Source organism: Vanacampus margaritifer, chromosome 13 (genome assembly GCF_051991255.1).
Source record: "Vanacampus margaritifer isolate UIUO_Vmar chromosome 13, RoL_Vmar_1.0, whole genome shotgun sequence".
Classification (NCBI taxonomy): Eukaryota; Metazoa; Chordata; class Actinopteri; order Syngnathiformes; family Syngnathidae; genus Vanacampus; species Vanacampus margaritifer.
Window position 1 is genome coordinate 3016990 of NC_135444.1, and position 14775 is coordinate 3031764.

At 40.6% G+C, this 14775-nt stretch overlaps 1 protein-coding gene across 3 annotated transcripts in view; it reads left to right on the plus strand.

Annotated features, from left to right (window-relative positions):
* The window catches only part of LOC144062689 (glypican-5-like), a 59008-nt gene that overhangs the window by 9727 nt on the left and 34506 nt on the right, over positions 1–14775 (plus strand). Inside the window, exons 3-7 of one of the 3 annotated variants that reach the window (XM_077584318.1) lie at positions 4030–4580; positions 5813–5995; positions 7671–7849; positions 8013–8072; positions 8185–8307. In XM_077584318.1, coding sequence (XP_077440444.1) covers positions 4030–4580; positions 5813–5995; positions 7671–7849; positions 8013–8072; positions 8185–8307 — 1096 coding nt within the window. The remainder of the gene's footprint in view (positions 1–4029; positions 4581–5812; positions 5996–7670; positions 7850–8012; positions 8073–8184; positions 8308–14775) is intronic. The other 2 variants (XM_077584320.1, XM_077584319.1) reach the window with 2 other exon arrangements.

Sequence of the window (14775 nt, forward strand, 5' to 3'; positions counted from 1 at the left end):
CTGCAAAGTGTTGTAACCTAAATATAATATGTAATGGTGTGCTTTACCTAAACTTAGAGGTTTTCACATCTGATTAGATTTTGTTTACGTAATTGGAAAAGTCTAATTAAACAATACAATTTTGGCCCTAATTGATTAAATTAATTTGTAGCAACCCCGGTGTTCTTCAACAGATTAGCTGACTCTCAACGGATCCCTTCTCCTCAACACACTCATTATAGCCCACTAAGTAACTGAGACATGCCCAGAGACGTTGTAGTCAGGCTCTGTTTACACCCTGTCCAAATCCCTAGTGTGTGTGCATTTGTGTGTGCACTTGTGAATATGCGTCTGCATGTGTTTCATCTAGCACTGTAAGACCCCGTTGCCCTATCCCCCACATCACAGCTGTCATTCAATTACCGAGACTGGAGAGAAGGCCACATGACCAGAGGAGTTTTAGCCTTGTCACTTGATAATGTTTGTGTTTGAGTAACTACTGCCAAGACGTGAGCATGCAAACATATAAAGGCCAGACGTTCACACAAAGTACTTAAAACATTTGATCCTTGCCCCTGCAGTCGCAGTTTGGTCTTCATTAGATAACCCTATTCAGGGTTAACCTTGTTCAGGAAATTTGTATACATTATTAAGATATAAAAAAAACCCTGTTCAAACACAGGTTTAATACGCTGTTGTTGAAATGGGGTGATTTGTGTTTAAGCATGACAAATCACTATTATGTGGATAGTCCGGTGGCTGCAGCTGTACAAAGTTGTTGGAACACACAGACGTTAACTGACCCATGAGGTGGTGAAAGTCACGGATAAATAGGTGTCTCCCTCCCTCCCGTTCCGTTCCCAGTTGTCTGTGTGTGTGTTAGGATGCCATTAGATTGACATCAGCATGTTCAAATGGCAAGTTTCAAACATAGACACACATCATTTTGGCTTACAGTCCCTGCAGATAGGAGGGAACAGTGCCCTGTATGTCATAAGAAACACAGCAGATCATGTGATTAGGCCTTCTCAAAATTCTTTTTTTTTCTTCTTTTTCTTCTTTTTTTATGTGGATGTGTGTTTGTGCGTGTGTGTGTGCGTGTGTGCGTGCGTGCGTGCGTGCGTGCGTGCGTGTAAAAAAAAAAAATCCCATACCTTTCACCTAAACCGAACACTTCAAAATCCAGCCAGAGTCGTGGGGCCGCCAGGAGACCCGAAGAGGGACCAAAGAAAAGAAAGAAAAGCGAAGCCCAGCACCGACCAGACACCACCCACCGGGCCACTAACCAGAGTCCTTCACCAACCCCAGAGACATCTAAATTCCAACAAATCAGGGAGACCTCAAGGGCCCAAAGGAGAAACTGAGGAAAGGTAGAAAGGACAGACGAAGCAGAGTGAGATCCACAGACACCAGCCTCCACCGATTCAATGACCTGAGGGAGAAACAGATTGTGTCTGAGTTTCGATAGATGCTGGTGTGGTGGATCTGGCATGCATGAAAATCTCCACCAAAGAGGGGAGCCGTCGACCCCCGCCAGGACAGAGCAAGCGCAACACCTCAGGGCCCCGCAGGGGCCACCGGCCGGAGAGCAAAACCAGAAGCAGGAGCGCCCCTCACCCCAACGCGGCCCGCGCCCCCAACCCAACGCAGCAGGACTGGCCACTGCAGGCCCACCAGGCACCCCACCGGCCCACCACCCCCCGCCCCCCATCCACCCCCGCCATCCACCCCAACCCAGCCCCAACCGCCCCCAGGTCCCCAAATCCCCAGACCCCCCCACCCCAACACCCCCACCACCACCACCCCCCCAAGCAAGCCGCCCCGCCCCCCGCCCCCACCCCCACCCCCACCAACCGACAGCCCCCCAGCCTTGTCACATTTCTATACATAATGTTGGGTTGTGAACATTTGCAACAAGGTGACTTATAATGTAAGCCATTTTTGACTAACCAGCTAAGTACATGGAGTCACTGGAAAAAAAAGAAAAGAAAAGGTTTTGCCATTGTTAAAAAGGGGCTGTTCTCTGATTGGATGATGCTACTGTCAATTATGAGGCCAGTTGGCTTGCCTATTAGTCGCGTGCCATTTGTATAATAGTCCAGTCATGGTTTTAATGCTGTATAATGCCATATTAAAAATATTATTCAATGTAAATTTAGCTATAACATTGTTAATTTGTCATTCATAATTATTTTTTCAATATCTACATGGCAGTTGTAAAAATGCAGTTTCAAGAGAAGACAGGGACAAATCAACTGAGAAAAAGGGACCTTTTGTAAATTCATTTAACTGGCTCTAAATTTGCTCTAAAAATACTGCAAATAACATTCCTAAAAACAAAACTTTAAATAATAAGTCATCCCCAAATATTTATTTACAATAATATGTTTTATGCAACCCCACTAGTCTCAACAACACAGTATTCTGATTAATAGTGTGCTTATGGAATATGAATTAAGGTGCAAAATCCACCTGTTTTATCCATCTCACGGGGCGGCCATTTTGCCACTTGCTGTCAATCACAGTTGCTCAGATAATGACCAATCAAAGCTCAGCTTGCAACCATCTTAAACTCAAAAAACAGTGCCACTGCTCCTTATACTCAGCATGCACACAGTGCGCAGGGCACCAACGTCTGTGGTAGGCCCTAATTTGCACGAGGGGATACATTGCAACATCAAGTGAGCACGCTTCAACATGCGCTACATGTGTGTGTGTGTTCCTGTCTCATGTGAGTGTGCACGTGTGAATGTGAGAATGCATATCTGTGTCCATGTGTCCGAAAGGAATTTCGACAGGAGGGGTAGGAAAAAAAGATTATAAGAGAATATTTGGGTATTCCTGCAGTTTATTTTCTCTATAAAAACCAGACTGCTGTGGTCTATTTATAATTCAATTCATATTTGATAACGAAAAGAAGCTACATTTTATTGAGGAGAAAGTTAGCCTCATTTTCAACTGTGATACATCATATTTAACTCATTGTCCACATTTGACCCATCCAATGAGGGAGCAGTAAGCAGCCGCAGGGGCTTGCTTTTGGGGATCATTTGGTGATCTAAACACCCAATTACAACCCTTAATGCTGAGTGTCAAACAGGGAGGCAAGTCTTTGGTATGACCCAGCCAGGGATTGTACCCACGACCTCCAGTCTCAGAGCTGACACGCTACCACTAGGCTACTTAGCTGGTTACCTCAGCTGAGCTTAGCAGTAACATCACTGTGTAAGTATTAACAGTAAGAAGCATTGTTATCCAAAGAGTCAATAGTACATCTACAATGTTTAAATGTATGTTTTTCTTATAAAGAGGCCCAAAAGGGTGACCAGAAATGTGAATGTTTGTCTGTGTCTGTGCCCTGCAAATGTCTAGCGATAGACTAAAATTCACCAATTGAATAGAATGCACACCAATTTAAAAAAAAGTGGAAAGTAAGATAATGTTGTACGAACATTACTGGTAGAGGCATGCATCCGTGCAGTAGTTTGGCAGCTTGAGTTGAGAAGCATAGTCTGTCAGAATGTTGCCAACAAACAGACTTCAATAGTCTATACACACACAGTTGATTGGGAATTAAGTACCACCAGTATACATTTTAAGCAGTGGACTGAGTGATGACTTTCCATTAATAATAATATTCACAAAATTCTGTACTATGATATTGTTTGCATAGTATGTGTATGTATGCAGATGTGATGTTACATGCTGCAGAATTACCCTACATCACACTGTGCTGGCCTCCGTTGGTCTGGCCTGACTTACGCTGCTTATTCATTACAACCAGAACCAACTTGGAGGAGGTTCTGAACAGCGGTTTGATTGTAATCACATGGTACCGGAAAAGTATAAAGTAAAAGTGAATCATCAGCGCCAAGCAAGGCCGTTTCAGTGTGGAACACATTTGATGGAAAACAGGCTTAAGTGATGATCATACATCAATCTTCTATCAACAATAGTATACATACTGTATATGCAATGGTGACGATGAGTTGATCAAATGCATTTGTTAAAAGGATGTAATCATTTTCTCCTGTTTTCTCTTTTCTCCAGACACTTTCAATTCGCTCGTGTCCTTTACATCTAATTTGACCAGCACCTTGTTTGACAGCGCCTACTCCAACCTCGCATCAGACTGTCGGCCCCATGTGCTTCAGCTTTTCAACGTCATTAATCGCCATCTTTCGGGGGACCCTAATTCCTCACTGGAGCATGCAGTTGGGAGTTTCTTCAATGATCTCTTCCCCCTGGTCTACCGCCGACTTCTCAACCCTGGTATTGGCCACACGTCACCCCAGTCTTTTTCGTCTTCGTCCTCACCCAGTCATGAAGACTGCCTGCGGATGACGCGACAGGATGTGAGTCCCTTTGGGCCTCATCCTCGACTCCTGGTCTCCAGTCTTTCTCGTGCGCTTGGAGTAGGCCGAACACTGAGTCAATTGCTAAGGTTGGCAGGGGATGTCGTGGATGCAACAGAAAAGGCAACATTATCCAGGGAGTGTGGGCGGGGCTTAGTAAGGATGCAGTATTGCTCCCATTGCAGGGGTCTGACATTGATCAGGCCCTGTACTGGACTCTGTGTTAATGTTATGAGAGGATGCCTGGTAAGTTTACCCTTTTCTTGTCTTTATATGCATTGTTTCGATGTGAGTGCTAATGACCATATTGAGAAGTTTTTAATTCTGCATTGGGTCTTGCACAGCTAGAGTTTTCAGCTTCGAGAGATGTTCATGCTGTTATTTGGGAAGACACCTTTCCTAAAAAAACCTCAAACCCTTTGAGTTATTAATCCATTATTATGTGTTGCTGAGAGGTGAGGCACAGGGAGGGAAGGCAACGTCAGCTAGGGTATACACGTGCCGATTTTTTAGGACAATTTCAGAAGAGCAGACTAGGTCTCTTTTGCTGGTGGTTGAGTGAGTTGGTTATGCTGCTATCAGGCAGGGGTATAGAAAGTCATGGGTACAAGTCACAAGTTGCAAGTCTTAACCTTCAAAGTCCCCATTACATTTCTAGAAAGTCCAGCGAGTCCACAAGTCCACGATAGCAGAATTATTTATTTATTTAATTATTTACTATATAGAAGAAAATATGTAGAAATGGACTTAACATAGTACTGTATAATTACTAAATGTATAGTTGTGATCATAAATTTACCCCTAGGGTCTCAGTATGTAAATGTATTTAGCATATAACTGTGTTGTTTTGTTTTTGTGTTGGTCAAATATAACTGGATGTCATCTAAGTAATACTAATGAGTTGTGTTGTGGCTGTTATAAGAGTTACCTAACTTATTGATGCTATGAATACCAATTTTAAATAATTTGCATGGTAAACACCTTGCAATTATTTGTTATGTATTGTGAAGTGATTTTATAAATTCTATTAATTTGTAGACGTTAAATGTGTACAGGCTGAGGTCTGATCTGTGATTGGATGAGAGTACGGCAGGCACGAGTGGAAGGAGGGAGAATTTGTGTTTGTGTATGTGAAAGTGTTGTTATTTATTTATTTTATTTTAATTCCTGGCACATATCACAGCACTAATGATAAGGCATGCACAATGCTTGTGCTGTTTGTGTCATTATAAGCATTTCACATCCTCAGACTAAAATGTTGCCTTCTTGATTTGTTTGACGCTTGATCACAATTTGAAATTCATCACTGCTGTGTACATAACTCTCACTTAATGTTAATGACAATGTGAAGAGTTTATGTTCCCAGAAATACAGAGTGATTTGGAATTTTAAACATTATATGCTAATTTTTCTTTTCCTCATACCCTCCAATCTGACAAATCTTCATTTTTCAACATCATCGTTGTTCTTTGTTTTAGGTGGGAATATCCGAACTTGCTGCACCTTGGAAAAGTTTAGTCATATTGCTGCAAAGATTAGCTGCTACTTTAGCGACCAGTAGCAATCACAACAGCATGGAGCTGGCACTGTTGGCGGTCCGAAATCATGTAAATGATGCCATCCTGCACGCCCAGCTGCATGGTCCACGCATCACTGCCATTGTAAGTAGACCAGAGACAACAGGGATCATTGGCAAAAGATTAGGGAGCAGCCCACAGCTTTAAGATGTATCACATGTTAAAATATCCCTCGTGACATCTTTCCATCCGTCCATCCATCCAACAGGATTCCATTGTAAATCGGAATGAGCTCAATCATGCTCACATTCATTTAAAATCCTGTCATTAGAATTTTGGACACATAGTCACGAAGGCTTTGGGTTTCTTTCAGCTTGTCAGTTGGACCTCCTCACAAAAGCCCCACACCTAGATGGGCTAAAAACGGATTCACTCTTTAGAGAATCTGGGCTTTCCTTCAGTCTTTGTATGAATGTGCATGTGAATTCAAACCCCGCGTCAGACAAAGGCTACGGTTGGCAGGACAACCCATACCCAGAATGCTGCTTGCTTCTGAGTGATGAGAACGTTTCTGTGGCTAATCTCTGGACAAACAGACGACAAACAAACAGCCCGCACATACTGTTGCAGGAAGCAATAGAGAGGCCGGCCAACATTTGCCAGAACATTGTGGACTTAGTGGAGTAGATTCCTGAGAAATAAACAAACACACAAATGTAATCGTGCTAATAAGAGAATACCACTTCATTAAATGTTTGATTAGGCCTTTCATTCATTACACTACATATATATATATTAAAGAAATATATATAAATGTAAACACAAGCAATATGTTTATGAAATTAATGGCTACATCACCAACTGTCAATGCAGAGACTGTTGATGATCTTCTGGATGAATTAATCTTGAAAAGTCCTGGATGCTGTTGCTCCTATTAAAACTGAGACCATTTCATGCCTACCTAAAACATCTTGGAGGTGTGCTACCAACATAATGACTTTGAAATCAAAGTGCAGGTAAAGGGAGAAAAAGTCAACTCCAAGTTCATTTTGACCTGTACAGACAATGTCTTTGTAATTTCAACAAAGAGCTAGTAAAAGCTAGACAACACTTTTCTGAAATCATTAGCAATAACCTCAACAATACGCACACTTTCTGTGGTTGACAAACTCACAAATCCGCCAAATCAAATAGCGCCAGAACTCCTCTCAACTGACAAATGCAACTTAACTTTAACTTGATCAAAAAAGCTATAACAGATTTGGTGCAGCAGTTGAAAGCATCCACCAACTGCCTCAACTCAATACCATCTGCTTTTTTCAAAACTATTGTGAAATGTGTTCAAACCGATTTACACAAATGCTCAACTGCTCGCTTCAGTCAGGCGAGCTTCTTAAACCCCTGAAAGTAGCTGCCGTCAAGCCCGTTTAAAAAAAGAAAATGCTGGCTGTCTCTGCGTTAGCAAATTATAGATCAGATTGTCAAAAGTGTTTTTTAATCAACTCGGCAAATTCTTGAACTCAAACGGACTTTTTGATAAATTCCAATCAGGTTTCTGAAGCGAAGGCCTACAAGACATGACATCACTGCTTTGAGGTAATTGTGATCTAAGTATTGAGAAATTTGAAGTGGTTAGGATGGCAACACTTAAAAACTATATTGTTAACCATTTCCGTTGTTGGATATCTTTCAGCTGGAATGTTCAGCTATTGCTATCCCAGAATTTCACATGTACTGTGTATGTAGTGGCTGCGGGTGGGGGAATCTACCAAACTGGATCATTAGTCTTTCTTTTAGTGGTTATTGTTGATCTCCTCAGGTGCAGAAGGTGTGTGGTTCGCAGGCAGATGGTCCTGTGATGATAAGTGGACATCCTAACACCTCACATGTTACAACACCTACTGCCCGGATGACGCAGAGACCCTCAAAGAGGGTGTCCATGACTTCTCTCTCAATGGGCTATGGCGCTTATGCAAGTCTTCAGCTGCCGTCTCAGAGGTGAGGTGTATGAAGTGCACGTGTATATCAGTAAAAGTATTATCCGAGATGATTTGTGTTGGCAGTTAAAATTAAAGATTCAAAGGGAATGTTGACCAAAATTCAATAATTGGATATCAGCATGGTCATTGAAAAGGCTTTAAATCTCATGACATCTCTTTAGGTCATTCCCTCTCAAAGCATCCAGAGGTGACAAGAGCCGTAGTCTTAAAAAATTATCGAGGTAAATTCATTTCCATTCATTTCTATAAGTGAAATCCAACTTGATAGTGCTTAAAAAAAACAACTTCCTTATAGAAATGCTGGCTTTATAAACAAATCTGCATATGTTTCAGGGACTTTGAGGGCTCTATCCAGCGATACGAGTTGTTTTTCTCAGAGCTACCTGAGATGCTTTGTGAAAATGAAATGGAGGTTGAGCAGCACACGTGTTGGAGTGGTCAAGATGTTGTAGAGAGGTAAACATGGATAAAATAATATTGATCTGTCAGTGTTTTCTCTAGGATTTTTTTTTTCCAGCAGCGGGGTCTGGCATTCCAGAGAAGTGTGGCGGCGTCAACAAATGACACTTGACTGCAAATTTTACTTATGTTGACCTCTTCTCCGGGCGGCAATTCGCGTCTTTATTTTTTATTTATAATTCGGTAATTCACTCCTCTGACAATGTTCTGTCAGGTGTCAACTGTCACTAGCGGTGGGAAACTTTAGACATCTCACGACTCGATTTCGATTCAGGGGCTATGATTTGATGATAGCAAGTCAGGATCAACAGCTCCCTCTCGGAACCCAGATTGATAAGCACAGGCGCCCCACAGGGCTGCGTCAGCTCCCTGATCCTCTTCACGTTGTACACAAATGATTGTGTGACATCACACCCAGAGAACTTTATCATTAAGTTCTCTGATGACACAGCTATCGTCAGCTTGCTGCAGGCCGGCGGTTGCCCACTGGACTATTTCTCAGAACAAGAGAAATTTGTCCAGTGGTGTGACCAGAATCATCTTGTGCTCAATGTGGGGACAGAGGGGACAGAGGAGGTGATATTTGATCCAAAAACTATTGGTGACCACAGGCCAGTCGTCATTAAAAGCAATCACATCAGCCAGGTCGGTTCATACAGGTATCTGGGGGTCCACATTGACAGCACACTCAGCTGGAGGGTACACGTTGGAAGTCTCTGCTCCAAACTCCAACAGCGTCTCTATTTCCTACGCAGACTTAGGGTCTATGGAGTGGAGCAGAGGATCATGCTGTTGTTCTACCGGGCTGCATTGGAAAGTATCATCAGATACGGCATTGCGGCCTGGTACGGCAACCTGACTGTGCAGTCAAGGTCACAGATTGCCGGTCTGGTGGGGACTGCCATGAAGATCATGGGGGTCAGGAATAATCCTTCCCTGCAGATGCTTTATGAGTGGTCCGTCACCGGACTGGCACAGAAAATTGTTACTGACCCGACTCACATTCTGCATCATGAGTTCCAGCTACTGCCTTCCGGCAGGAGATTCAGGGCCCCCAGAACCAGGCTGAACCGCTACAAGAACTCATTCCTGCCGACATCCATCAAACTGCTTAACAACCAACATTAACTCAGTGCAATAAGATATATGGTGCAATGTTGTGTGTGTGGAATATATGCAGCCCTGCTGTACATACTCATGTATATATATATATAGGAGTGTGTGTGTGTATATGGGTGTGTGCAGTCCTCATTTATGTACTTCTCTACACATGTATACTTCTGTGAAGACTTCTGGGAAGTCTTCTACTTACTTCTGTGAAGTCTGCTACTGCTGCTGCACTTTTTATTTAATTCTAATTTTATCTCTTTCTATTCTGTTGTTTTTTCTTTATTGTAAACTGCAGCTGGACGGAGTCCAGGAAAAAGTTCCCCACGGGTAAAATAAAAGTAAAAAGTATATCGTATCGATAAAACGGCTATTGATGCATTTTTGATGTATTCATATTAGGGCTGTCAAAGTTAAAGTTTTAAAGCTTTAAACTGCAGTTAACTGCAGAGTTAAAGCTTTAAAGCTCTATCTTTCACAGCCCTAATTTATGCACTCTATTTGTCTCACTAAGCATTAATCACTTGCAATTTTCTTTCCATAAAAACACTTTTGTATCGGCAGTTCAACAGTATGTTCAATCTTCAGCAAAATAAAAAGCCTGTCCTGAGTTACATAAATTCTGCTTACAGTACATAAATTTAAACTGTAACAAACAAATGTGGCCCCTACTTACAATAATATGAACTTTACGTCAGAATACATGCTTGGCACAGAATCCCTTCAAATAACAAAACATAAATTCTTTTTAAAAGTGCTTTCAATAGGCAATTTTTTACAAAAGCCCAAAAGACAGATCACATGCCAATTCAAATGTGTATAGCTAGTGAGTGTTGTGCAAATTTGCAAGTTCTTGTATGAGAACAAAACGTTGTCTTTTCCGATGAGACTGGCAGATTTGGGATTGCTTCCTTGATTGTTCTCTGGTCGTACCTGCAGTAACAATAGCTATCCCCCCAAATCCTCCGTAGGTCATTGAGTCACTTGACTTGTTATGCTTGTTGTGTTACAAAGTATTTTATTTTACATAAAACGTGGCTCATGTCCAGTTCACTTCCGCTCTCGGCAATATAGAAGCTGAAGTGTTTCAACACGTCCTCTTTTAAATCGAAAGCAGCTTTTGGCGAGATGGATGGATGTCATCGCACCGCACGTGTCGTCGTGTACGCTTCTCAATGTCCCGGAGATTACGGTCACAGCGCTTCTTAGTTTTATTATTTTGAATGTTCTATATTACGTTAATTAAAGTATTTTAAAAATCTAAATTAGGATGTTTGTGGACCAATTCAGGTAAAAGAAGAAACATGAAGTAGTGGCGGCGAGGATTTAGGAGCGATGGTGATGCAAAAATCACTGTACTGATGTGCGTGCGTGTCTTTTTCCAAGGATAACAGGGTTATGGAGGTTGGGGAGTTTGTTTTTGTTGCCTTTTTAATGGTGATTACATTGGCAGCCTAAACTTGTAAGACTAATGGGCAGACACACACACATAGAGCATGCCATTCCAAAGCATCACACAAACAAGGACACACACATGAAGGGCTCATTTCCAAAACACTGTAATGATATCACAAGAAAGAGAGAAGAGGAAAAATAATGCATTACTCAGTAGGTCTCAGTAGGTACTCAATCGATTCTATTTCGATTCACAAGAGTTCAATTCGATTCAATTTTTAATTTTCCTGATTCTATTTACTTAAGTTCAATCAAATATCGATATATATATATATATAATTATGGAACATCAAATCTTCTTAAATGTCAAGGACATGATAAAAACTTCACAAATTTAAAATTTTAATGTAAATTTTACTGTGGCAGTAATTGTTATAATTATAACTATATAATTATAGTTTATTCATGAAAGTAACGTGTTGTAATCACTACAGTGTTGCACAATCATTGACAACAGCAAGGATAAGATGAAAATATGTTCTAATTTTAATTCAATAATTGTAAATATGAGTTAAAAAATTCAGAATTGTCTTAAAGTGCAATAAGTCAGGTCTTTCAGAAATGTAAGAAAATACTTAAAGTTCACGTACGTGAACAGTAATTTTCTACAAAACAGTAAGATACAAAAAAATTGGCCTCTAAAATTTTATTTTCCTATGAATTTATGGGGAAAAAACAGATATTAAAATAATCAATCCATGGTTTTGTGAATTGATATCAGGCTCGAAAAGGAAAATTGGTTAGATATTGATTATTCTTTTTTTTTTTTTTTTAAACCCAGCCAAAACAAAAAAAAAACACACACAAAAACACTTTGATTTTATGTTATTAAATCAAATTCATCTGAACATTTTTCAACAATAATAACAATGTTGGATTAGATGGAAATATTGCAAATCACGCAAATCCTCTGCATTTTCAGCTCCTTATGAATAATTGTGTGTACAGTTCCCACACTGACATCAAACTGCGTATACTTATTGTCTCTCTAGACACACAACGGTCCTCATCCATAAAATTACGGATATTCTCCACCATATCTGGTGTTCTGACTTCCCTAGTCCTCCCACACCCCTCATCATCCCTCACTGACTCACTGCCTTCCTTAAAATTCTTGTGCCACACAAAAACCAATGATCGACCCATGCAAGAGAGTCCATGAGCAGTCCGAAGCATTCCATACGTTTCTGTTTAACACAAAACTTCATTGCGCATCATTCTTCTTGGGGAGTTGCCACTTAGTAGCTCTCTGACCTCTTTAAATCTTCTCTTTCATCCCTCAATCCACCCATTCATCTATGTTTTCAACTAACCATTCATCTTTCCATCCTTCTATTCAGACCTCCATTCATCAGCCTCTGACCCAATTCACTTGTGTCAGAGGTTTGTCAAGAGAGCACAGTGAGAATAAACCAACTGTGACGTTGACAAACTGAAGAGAAAGTATGTGAGTGATTAATAAAAGGTTTTAGCGCTCCCAATTCTTTGCATTAAACAAAACCCACGGATGCTTGATCATGTGTGACCAGACAAACAGTTTTCAGTTTAATAGCAAATTTACTCCACTAGAGGGAAGCCTCATCAAGATTTTGTTTAGACCAACCTCCAATAACGCTGTTTTGATATGTTGACATGCCACACCCAATATGTCATGTTGTTGCTCCCCTCAGGTGTTAGTTTGCCATGTACTTAATTATATCTACAATGCACTACTTATTATTCCCTTCCCTTGGAGCAGATCTCTATCTCTATTGTAATCATTTTCACTCTTGTGCTTGCTTGTGTGTCTATCTGTGGACATTATCAATACTTCAAATACTTGCTGCAGGGGATGAAGCAGAACAGTGGTTATTTGTGTCCGTGTGTGTGTGTGTGTGTGTGTGTGTGTGTGTGTGTGTGTGTGTGTGTTAACAAGTGCATAACATTTTCTCTCCTCTCTCTCTCTCTCTCTCTCTCTCTCTCTCTCTCTCTCTCTCTCTAGCCATCTATCTATATTATATAGAGAGAGTGAGAGAGAGATTTTTCTTTTCCACACTAGTTTTCATAAATTATTTATATTGCATCTTTCATAGTGAAAATCATGGAAGTTGATTTTAGTTCCTCTGCTTTAAAGTGCAGATTGAGGTGACCCTGGTAATTGTTTTCCAATTTACAGGCTGCCCTACCTGTCACTTTCACTGAATCACTAATCAATAATAGCTGAAGGCATTCATTTTGGACCACTCCATAGCTCTCTGGTTTTTCAGCCAATCTTAGACCCAACCTGGCTATTATATCTTCCAATGTTTGGTCGCATCAGGACCAGTTTAGATGGGAAACATATACTGTAGACTTTTTACAATGTTTTTGCCCCTGCTCTCTTTGGAGGAGATGCCAAACAATACCTCCCAGTTATTTGTCCCATTGACAGGATGCGAAGGCCAATGTAATTCATCTTGGGTTTCTGCTTATTTCTAAACAGGAATCCACTTTGAATTGACACTAAATATTTTGTAAATTTGCTGTAGAATGAATGTTTTAAAACAGACGATTTAAAAACTTAAAATGAGTTAATACTTTAAATGAATAGAGAAAAAAAAGGACTTTGTCTCCTGCGATTGACTGGTGAGGTAACCGGTTTAGAGTGTACCTTGCCTCTCGCCCGAAAAACAGCTAGGGGTGGCACACTCCAGCACACCCGCAACCCAAGTGAGGATAAGTGGTCCAGAGAATGGATGTATATATAATTTGTCTCATGTTCACCAAATATAACTACTTGGTTTAATTTTGTACATAAAACATTGCAATTGTCAAAGGTTTTGAGGGGCACCAAACAGATCAACTGTAGACTGGACTTCAGGTTGACACACAGCAGTCTGTTGATGGGCATCATGGGCCAGCAAAATTCTTACTTTGGTGTGGAATGCCTGGAGTTGTACCAGAAAAGACAAAATGTACTTTTCAGACAATTGAAAAGAAACCCCCCTGAATTGTTGTTCATTTAGTGGGTGCTTTTTGTCTTGCTGCTATGATGTCACACTGTTTGCTTAGTTTCTTCCACTCACTTTTGTCGTATAGTGTTTTGATTTCATCTTATTTTACTCTTGTTTTGTTTTATTTATTTTGATTTTAATGAGCAGTTATACTCACTACATTATATGCGAAGTTTGAGATAGCAGTTCTACTATTTTTAATTGGCGGTTTCACCGTAAAGTACCTTGTAACTGTGTTTTGAGAGGCACTGGGCCAACTTTACATTGGCATGATTCAAAAGTGAATCAGAAACAAACGGGATGACCAACCATTAAAGGTCTCATATTATTAAACTTTTCACAATACTAAAATAGTTCTCAAATGTGTAAAAGACATGATTGTGATATGCATTCGTCCAAATTGACTTTGGATCTAATATTTTTGCTGTCCCTAAATAAGCACCCCAAAAAACGCTCTGTTCAAAACAGCCTGTTTTAGGGGTGTTTCACTTTTATGTAAATAGCTGCACCAGGTCACGCCTACGCCATACCCTTTTCTCTGGAAAGGGGCAGTGATTTTGGTCATGGTAGCCATGTGCTAATGTTGTGAATGGAAACGACTGGCCATGGGCGCAGAAAAAAAGAAAAAAATAGACATGTCTTTTACACATTTGAGAACAATTTTATGCGGAAAAGTGGCATAACGTTTTACCATAAGAAAAAGTAGCATAACATTACTACAGAGACTATGTTGTAGCGTTAGTTTGTGATTGTTTAGGCAATGGTTATTTTGCCGTAACCGGCAAATCTCCCACAAACTTTGTTTTGCCGTGAATGTCATCGATTTGCCATGAATGCTTGTAGACATTTACAAGTGTTTAGGAATAACATAAATGTGCACATTTAGGCCACTCCGCAGTCGCAACGTGCAAGCCGTCTCGTCGAGACTACT